The sequence below is a fragment of the Polyodon spathula genome, chromosome 6 (genome assembly GCF_017654505.1).
Source record: "Polyodon spathula isolate WHYD16114869_AA chromosome 6, ASM1765450v1, whole genome shotgun sequence".
Taxonomy (NCBI): Eukaryota; Metazoa; Chordata; class Actinopteri; order Acipenseriformes; family Polyodontidae; genus Polyodon; species Polyodon spathula.
Genome location: NC_054539.1, coordinates 9,352,409 through 9,362,646, shown reverse-complemented (window position 1 = coordinate 9,362,646; position 10,238 = coordinate 9,352,409). Strand labels below are relative to the sequence as shown.

Here is a 10,238-nt window from a genome sequence, read left to right as displayed (position 1 = left end):
CTTTTGGTGGTGCCCGCGGACGTTAACTTCCAGTAAGCTGTATGAACACAACAGGTGAACAGAAGCCAGTGGAGAGTAGCGGCCCCAGTTACCTCATTCTTCAGCAGGCACTTTCCCAGCTCAGTCAATTCATCCAACGTGTAAGTCGCTGGATGGGGAGCCTGGGAAGCATCTGTAGCCATCATATCTTCTTCTGAAACAAAAAAGTGAAACAAACACCAACCATAACATCAAAAACTCTGCAGTGAAATATCAGACTGCTGTAGAGCAACTCAAAAATAATACATAAAGAAACAGTGCTCGAGGAAACCCAATGCCCAAGTAAACATTAATGGGGACCAAATAATGATAGTGTCAAGCTAGTCATCCACATACAGACACTTACCAGAGATTACCATTGTCAAATTTTAGTTACACTAACTAAAATAAACTTTTTTAGTACTGTTGTTACTACCTGTGAAGACTGCTCAGCAAAGCCCTTTGAAATTCCGTATGAATACAAGGACAAACTCACCTTCCAATTCACCTTCTTTAGCACCAGCGGCTTCAGATCCCCTCTTTACAACACAGCACACACCTGATGGTATATATAGTACTACTGCCCAGCCGTACCTGTGTTATTGTGTTGGAGATTTATTTTGTTTAATTATTTTATTTTTCTGCTCGGTGAGCAGTATTTTTTTTCAACCTTGTATTTTAATTTTGTGTTAAATAAACGGCGCACAGCGCGTCTTTTGCCTGCAGTACCTTTCTGTGTTGTTCTTCCCGCATTCCGCCTGACGTCACCACTCGCCGTCCTGTCACAGAGTCAAAACATCATTGTTATACAAGTGGTTGAAACATTGTTTCATAGCAGCATGACCCTCTGAATTGCTTTATATGAAAATAAAAAAATCAATTACAAATGTAACTGGTACACACATAGTAGTTTGTAATGTGTGTGGCTGTAACAGCTTAGTGCTGCACCTCACAATGCTTGCAGCACAGTGCTGCAAGCGCTCCAGGGTGAGGGTCACTGGTGTTGATTGGGCTGATTTAATTTAAAGCAGCAATCCACACAAGCAGCTGTTTCATCACGCGGTTCACTATCAAGTTTCAAGTTCAAGTTTCTTTGTCATTACTACAGCTGATCAGTGGACTGTTTTTTGTATTCAATCACAGCAGACCTGGCTGCCCTCTGCACAGCTTGTCTGTTTGGAGAAACATCTACAGGACCCCTAACAAGCTCTTTTGAGGCTGTCAAGACAGGGACAGACAGAAGCACACAGAGGCTATGCCACAAGCAAGCCATGTTCACACTGTAGCCCAGAGAAGGAAACCAGTTTGAAGATTATTTTGTTGATATATATATATATATATATATATATATATATATATATATATATATATATATATATATATACTATATATATATACTGACTCAACATGTACTCAAACAATCTATAGAGTTTGTTAAGTATCATTTAAGAAAAAAATGTGCTGAGATGTTGTCGTTCACGAAACTCAAACGTTTGGGACAAAATCGTTTAGTTAATATTTATAGATATCATATATATATTATAGATATATATTCTAGGTCGAGAGAGAGAGAGATCTCAGAGAGAGAGAGAGAGAGAGAGAGAGAGAGAGAGAGAGAGAGAGAGAGAGAGAGAGAGGATGTCCGGCTTTCAAACAACGGAAAGTTGGCAACCTTATTTTCAATACAATATGCATGGACTTTTTTTTTTTTTTTTTTTTTTCAACAAAAGCAAGTGCTTTGTGTTTGCCGCACTCTATTTAGCAATCAATTTGAAGTACTTGCATGAGTACGCAACATTCTAACTTTTGGCCATAGCTGTAACTAATAGTGATGTGATACAGCCACCTTTTACTTCTTTATATCAGATAGTTTGTATCAGATAGAAATGACATCACATTTTAAAAAAGCTATACTGTTTAATTATTCTTTTTAAACAATATATTATAAAACATAAAGTACAGGGTGCTGTGAAAGATTCAAGCTGATTTTCACCCATGCAAAATAGCCACTATTGGGATGGATATCAACTTCTTATACATCGTACGGCACCCAATACAGTGTTCTATATAAACTCAAACTACATTTGATATATAGGAAATACTAAGTATTGAAAGGCAGCTTTTCATTCACAAAAAAAGCTATATTACATACAAATTGCCATCAATACCAAAAAATGAACCTGATCACTAATACAAGTTGACTTATTAACTTGCAATAATTCTCCAAATGAATGATTAATTCATGTTTCTTAAATCACAATTCTTAAATCTGTTTGATGTGTTTTCCTAAGTCAGTTATAATCTCCTCTGATGAATGAAGAATGGTTATACTCACAGCCCATTTCTGACTTTTTACCTTTGTATGATAATATAAATAGGAATCCTTTATTACATTTAAGTGAAGGCTAGTTTGGTCTAAGATTATCAATAAAGGAACAGTAAATCCCAACTGTGACCAGGGCTAACTGCATACCCATATCTGCCTCTACCCTTGACCGCATGTAGGACCCTTGTTCACTGTTTGAAGGTTCACTTCTCCCCAGACACTTCTGCTTGTGTGCCCAAGAGCCACCCTTATCCCATTAAGGAATAACTACTGTGTACCTTTTTGATTAACGTTTGATTATTAAAAAATGTGGTGTATTACACAAGAGCCTGCTGAGCAAATTCATATTTCTCCCTCTGTCTGTAGTTCTCATATCTTATCTTATATATTTGAACTATATGACTTAGTCTTAGACTAACATTCATGTTTGCACAAGTTGGAGATTACATTGTCATACACAGACTATAAAAATCCAGCCAGCCCACTTCATTTCATTCTCTGAGCCCAGGCTAAAGAGTGACCATGGCTTGCTGGTGGCATTGTGTGCTTCTCGCCCTCACAGTCTGTACAGCTTCAGCTGAACTAGCTGGGGGTTTTGAGGATGCTTCTCCAAGCAGCCGGGGTGTGCAGCAGGCAGCCAGCTTTGCTGTTGCTGAATATAACAAGGAATCCACCGATGAGTACGCCAGCAAGATGATCAAAGTTCTGTCAGCTCAAATACAGGTACAGTAAGCACAATATTCTTTGAACTATTCTTGCAAGTATTTTTCTAGCTCACTATACACATAGATACTCATTGCTGTCTCCCTACAGGTGGTTGCTGGAATGAAATACGTCTTGGATGTTGAGATGGGACTCACGCAGTGCAAGAAAGGAGAAAGCAATGACGTGCAGTCTTGTGCTTTAAACACCAGTGACAAGGTAGACCATTTTTATTCCAATTTATTCCACTGTAATAACTCAGGAATTATACAGCTGGCTGTGAATTTGCAATGCAAGTACATGTTTTTTACAAGATGTGCTAAGTCTTGTGCTTTAAGCAAACATCATGTTGAGGTCAATTGTTTCTTACAAAACACCAGTATCATTAATCTCTGAATATTCAAAATGATCTTAAAAAAAAAAAAAAAAAGTAACAAAAATATTATTGATCAAGAGTCATGTTATTGGTAACTTATAAACAGGTTTAAATTGATTGGCGCTCCAGGCTGCTCTGGAGTACACAACAGAACCCACATACAGAAATGTTGCTCCCTGATGCCTGGGTGAGAGTTGTAAGATTTTAGATCCATTGTTCACATATCTTTCTAAAGTCAGCTATAATGATAAGCGCCTAAGTTATCAGGACATGCAAAAATATATTCAAAATGGTTTCATAAGTTCCAATCTGGTGCCATTTCTGGATATTTTCAAACAAAGAGTATGTTCTAACATTGTGTTTCAGAAATTCATGTGTCACTTCGTAGTCCTGGATGTTCCCTGGCGTAGTGTAACCCAGCTCTTGGAAAGCAGCTGCAAACTCGCCCCCGTTGCTGTCTTGAAAGCCTCAGGAGAGATTGTTGGGGGTGTTGAAGAGGTTTCTCCAAACAGAAAAGATGTGCAGAGTGCAGCCAGGTCTGCTGTGATTGAATACAACAAACAATCCACTGATGAGAATGCCAGCAAGCTGATCAAAGTTCTGTCGGCTCAAACACAGGTAAGCGCTGAATGCATTTTGTGCTTTTTAAAAAAATGTTTTAGCTCAGTACACAACATACGTTTACATAGTGTATTACTCAACAGGTGGTTGCTGGAATTAAGTACATCTTGGATGTTGAGATAGGACTCACGCAGTGCAAGAAAGGAGAAAGCAATGAGGTGCAGTCTTGTGCTTTAAACACCAGTGGCAAGGTAAAGACCACTTTCATGTCACTGCAATAACACAGCAATTATACACATGGTTGTGAATTTGGAATGCAAGTACATGTGTATTACAAATATGGCTAAGCTCTTGTAATTACTTGTGGTTGTGTATGTATAATTTATTTTCAGGTATCCACATTAGATGTACAATAACAGCTGTGTTATTTTTATTTATTTTTTTTTTAAATCAATTAAGCACTTTATAACGGTGTAGTTGTATTTTTTATGAACTTTACAGAATACTGTTGTTTTTGTTTCAGAGATTCACTTGTCACTTCGTAGTCCTGGAGGTTCCCTGGCTTGATGAAACCCAGCTCTTAGACAGCAGCTGCAAACCCAGCCAGGGATAATAGATGAGAACCAATCTCAACACTTATGCCCTCCATATGTTAAACAATAAAAATAAATAACTACTCAAAGTACAATAACCGTTTGTGTTATTTCAAAGTCGTGTCGAACCATAAATCAAGAGCAAGTCCACAAACTTTTGGACGTTCTTGTTACACTCTCAAATTACACCAACAAAACCAGGCTTGACTGCTATATAACCAGCAGAAACAACACATTCAAGTGAAGCACCATGAATAGTGTATGTCACCATTATATGCATATAATGCTCTAGTAAAAGTTACAGGGGTTAGGGTTTGTGTAATACTTGATAGTGCCACCTGCTCAGATATAGACCACACATTATACACGTGATCTGTTGGATTAAGCATAAAAAGCTCTCCCCTAGGCCTCTCCATAACTGCCATGCTAAAGTGGTCATTGACTTATTTAGGGCAGTAGGTCTGAACACATGAACCAGACACTTTTATGAAGAGATGAGCAACGAGAACCTGTTATTTATTACTCAAGTTTTTCCAACTTCATACAGTATTTATTTTGTGGGAGGACACCATAACGTCATCTGTGTGCGGTTTGTTTCCCCTGCAAATATGAATGTTTAATAAATATCTATTTAAAATAATGGTTTACTTGTATTGTGGGGACATCATAATATCGCCTCAGTTCCCTTGATTGCAAAAAATGCTGGCTTTTTTTTAAGTTTAGGAGTGTCCCATTAGGTTTTGTTCCCCAACTTCAATATCACAACAGCGTTATAACATAAGAACATAAGAACATAAGAAAGTTTACAAACGAGAGGAGGCCATTTGGCCCATCTTGCTCGTTTGGTTGTTAGTAGCTTATTGATCCCAAAATCTCATCAAGCAGCTTCTTGAAGGATCCCAGGGTGTCAGCTTCAACAACATTACTGGGGAGTTGATTCCAGACCCTCACAATTCTCTGTGTAAAAAAGTGTCTCCTATTTTCTGTTCTGAATGCCCCTTTTTCTAAACTCCATTTGTGACCCCTGGTCCTTGTTTCTTTTTTCAGGCTGAAAAAGTCCCTTGCGTCGACACTGTCAATACCTTTTAGAATTTTGAATGCTTGAATTAGGTCGCCACGTAGTCTTCTTTGTTCAAGACTGAACAGATTCAATTCTTTTAGCCTGTCTGCATATGACATGCCTTTTAAGCCCGGAATAATTCTGGTCGCTCTTCTTTGCACTCTTTCTAGAGCAGCAATATCTTTTTTAACCCAAGTACTGATTGAAGATCAACAGATGTCCTGTTCCCAGTGTCAAGCGAACCCCCCTTATTCACTCAGTGAAACTAAGCAGCTGATGTTACCAAACTACTATAGTGGGGGGTAGTGCAGCACAGAGAGGATTGCAGTAACTTAGTGCAATACCACTTTGAACCCACACGTTCCCCATCGCTTGACCCCACACTCCACATGGCTGTTACTTTACTAGGCAAGTCATAGTGGAGACCCCTCACATAGGCCTTTCCATGAGGTTGTACACGAGCAGATTCAACCACAGAAATAATCAATCAATGTGCCTGTGGCAGAGCAAAGCTCTGCCCTTTTAAATTGGCAGGGATGGGGTTAACTTCCCCTGCCTGCCTGGGTTTATTATGTTCAGGTGGCTGGGGTTGATTAGTTGATTAGGTTGATTAACGATCAATCAGCGCCCAGCCACCTGATATAAAAGGAGGCCTCAGCTTCTCATTTGGGAGAAGGGAGCTGAGGAAGCAGGTTGGTGTTTGTTTTGTGGTTTTTGAATTTTCTAAATCCAGTGAAGGCATTGCCCAGCCTGGAAACTTTATTTTTGTGAGTTTTATTTTTGCTTTATTTGTGTTTGAGTATCTGTTATTTTGCCCTTGTGCACTTTATTTTTGTTTATTTATAATAAAACAGTTATTTTTTTGAACTGCAGTCTGTCTCTGGGCCTCTATCCACTCGCCAGCCTGCCACAGTGCCATTCTACAATAACTGATGCGTTGGTCTTGATGTTTTCAGCGTTGCTATTTCACAAACACCTGTTAACATGCCCAGTACTGTAGTACAATGGCTTGTTCCTCGTGGCAGAATGCAGTCAGTGCTGTATGCAAATACGATGCAAGCGTAAGGTCAACGAAGGTTAAACAAACACTGTCAGCACCCTTGAGAACATTGTGCTCAAAGCACTGCTGCAAGGTGGGATGAGGTTTTCCAATTCAGAGGAAAGAAGAAATGATACAGTGGGGTACATTTGACCTAGTGTAGAACAACACTGTAACTCACATCATGAAACTGATAGTGTTTAGATATGGTTAGGGAAACAGAGTGTAGTAAGCAGAGTTCTCAAAGTTCAGCTTCACACACACGCGCATGTTCAGGTAAGATTTACAAGACAGGCACTAGGGAGTGCGAGTGAGAAAAGCTACCTGAATCCTCTCCCGACGGCAGACCATCACCGTACGCACCCTAGACAATGAGCTAATTAATTACTACCTGATTTCTGCTTATAATGAATTGCTACATTGTTGCATCTAATAACATTTAAGCTATATGTGTGTGTGTGTGTGTAACTTTCAAATATAGGAATCAGTAAACTAAACTTACCCTTAGCAATTAGCATTATGGGAACTCATATACAGACATGAAATTAGTTTCCTTACACAAGCTCATTTGTGCATTTTGTTTACCCCTGAAGACACAGACACACACACACACAGTCACACACACACACAAACACACTGCAGTTGGCTCGACAAGTATATTTCCAAACGGCACTCACTGCGGTTGTTTGTTGTACACACACACCTTTCATTACTGAAGTGAGTGCACTGCCTGTTTAAACAAATCACTGCACTCGGGCCATCATTACATGCCGATCGTGAGGTTTTGTGTGAGAACATGGAGGTATTTTTGTTTACTTTTGGAAGAAAGTACTGTATCTAATCGACTGAAAAAAAAAACAGTAGCGACTGTAGGGCAGGGTTCCCAATTACTTAATTGAATCCTTAACTGAGCTATTCATTAGCTTAAGTAGACCTTTTTAATTGTTTTCAGCTTTTAAAAAACAGTTGGAGATTTCAAGTTAACCATACAATTTTATAAGTAACTTGAAAAAAAATCGGCAACTTTTTAGGGGCTGAGAATAATTTAATAAGGTATAATTAAGCGCATTATTAGTGCAATTAAGGATTTACGTAAATGAAAACCAGCAGACACAGGGCTCCCCCAGTACCAGGATTGGGATTGGGAAATCCTGTTGCAGGGTACGGTTTCTGAGTGCATTGGGGTCACTATCCAGCAGGTGGCAATCTTATACAAAAACTGTTTTTTAACCTTATATCACAAGTGTTTCAATCTTTATAAAAAGTATGATATATTAACGTTTAATTCAAATTGGGCGTTTCTTCATGATTCTGACGTAACACATTACCCTAACCCTATCATCATCCTCAGACCTGTGGGTCCAGTTAGTGGGGTTTTTTTGTTGTTTTTTTTTCTCCCCCAATAAATGGTATTTTCTTGACCTTAAGCCCTAGCTTAGTTGAAAGATGTGTCACTAAATTTCTACATTCCCTTTTTTTGGGCAACATATCCCTTTAAAATTAAGAGTAGGTAACCATGTCTCTTCCAATCTATTCCACTGCAGGACTTTGTTCCAACCAGTCCCTTCATTATTCAATTGACTCTGTTTTGGGTCAACTAAGTAATATAGGATACAGTTGCAACAAAAACCAGGAGGGACACAGGCCCGCCAGGACCAGGATTGGAGACCCCTGATTTAAATGGATACAGTTGGTGAAAACCCTGACATAACGAACATTTTTCCAGGTCTGTGGCAATGTTTCCCGCACCTGTGTGTATTTCTGTGTTATATGTTGCTTGTGGTGTGTTAATGTTGTTGTCTTGTAGTTGGTACATGGGATATAATATGGGTTATGCGTACGAGTGTTTAAAATGTATATTTGTATATAGGCACAAGGATTGCACAGCACTTCACGTGCAGGTAAAACGTAATAATATGTGAGAACTTGCACTAGATTAATTCACGTGCAATTGTACCAAGACTCCAATTGAATGACTGATTAGCAATCGAGTCTTGGTACAACTGCATAAAAGCAGCATGTTTTCACTCACTCGGTTGTGTGTTCGGTGAGTGGAGCATGAGTTTGGAGAGGAGAAAGTAATTATAAATAAGTAAGGAATTGATTTCACTCACCGTGTTTGTTTGTCTGTTCGTCCGCCGTTTGTTAGTATCTGTTTCGTTTAGTGTTAATCAGTTTTGTTTATCTGTTTATTTTGGCCTCAAGTACCCTGTACTGTTTTTGTACAACTGTTTTATTTTATAATAATAATAGTAATAAACTGAGCAGCAGTGCATTCATTCAATTCACCACATCACCAGTACTGTCTGTCTCTTCCTGTGTTATAGTGAAATTAGCCTGTACTCTTTTTATATAAAAAGGGTATACTACAGTAATACCAACCTTATATTCCACTAAAACTAGAACAAACTGAATACAATTAAAATCACATTCTTACCAAAGGCTATTTCTCTGGTTGATGACTTACCACTTCTGAGTAAGCCTCTGGAAACACTAGAAAAACATTCATTCAAAAAAAGAAAAAATATATATAGTACTGACACAAATTGTGGCAAGAACAAATGATTTACATAACGACTGGATGAGGATTGTAGTGCACATTTTCCCTCATTTAGACCCTACTTACTGAACAACCTTGTATCTCTGAATAGAGAACAAAATCCAGTCATTCAGCACGATTAGTAAAGGAATCATATAGGGTACCACTGAACTTGTGTGACAAACTGCTCTAAAAAGCATATTTTTCAAGAGGAGGTGATTATCTATTCAAGGATACCAAGATATTTAGTGAGTAAGTAGTCTGAGTGAAGTTACCCAGAAACAAACACCTCATCCCCAGCTGTACTGCTTTCCTAGAAAACATTTCAGGGAACCACTCTACTTGCTCTACTTAAAATAATTTAGCACATTTATTTAAAAGAGGAGACAACAGGCAATACAATCCCCACCCCTAGTCTTGCTGTAAATCATTTGTTGTTGCCATAATTTGTTCCGGTACTGTATATTATGGCAACAGGACATTACCCTTTAAGGGAACATCACCAGCTTATGGAAAATTATAGTTGCTGTTAAAAATCTACTGCACGTCATGTGGTACAAGTCACCAACATCACATTGCTAAAACTTGTAAAGTGAAAAGAAAAAACACAAATGAAATGTTAAGAACTTGCAGTATTCTTTAAGGCAGTCCCCACCACACCATCACTTGCGAACATCTGTGACCTTAACCAGGATTGGCACAGTCACCTGCCATGTGTTTTTTTTCTTCGACTGTCTTACCTGTAACAGATAGGCAAAGAGAGGCCCCAGGATGGGGCACATGAGGGTGCTGTAGTCCTGAGGAGGGCAGGAGAGAACCAGCTGCTTCATGAACACACATAGGCACAACGCAACGTTAAAGGAAGAAACGGCTTGATAAGAACAGAGAAAATCCATGAAGCATCAAGGAGCTTCCACAAAACTTTGTTAGCAACCAGTTTTATAAGGACATTTTGTGAAGCGTTCAGGGAAAGGTGGCATGGATTACTCACTTCCCCATATGAAGTAGTGTTGATAATAGCCAT

The 10,238-nt window shown here is 38.8% G+C and overlaps 1 protein-coding gene across 1 annotated transcript; it reads left to right on the top strand.

Annotated features, from left to right (window-relative positions):
• Positions 1-2,826: 2,826 nt before the first annotated feature.
• Positions 2,827-4,665, top strand: LOC121316813 (cystatin-like). Its single transcript, XM_041252032.1, has 5 exons — positions 2,827-3,067; positions 3,158-3,265; positions 3,789-4,040; positions 4,127-4,234; positions 4,507-4,665. The coding sequence occupies exons 1-5, from the start codon at positions 2,867-2,869 to the stop codon at positions 4,594-4,596; spliced, it is 759 nt and encodes a 252-aa protein (XP_041107966.1). The 5' UTR covers positions 2,827-2,866; the 3' UTR covers positions 4,597-4,665.
• Positions 4,666-10,238: the final 5,573 nt, after the last annotated feature.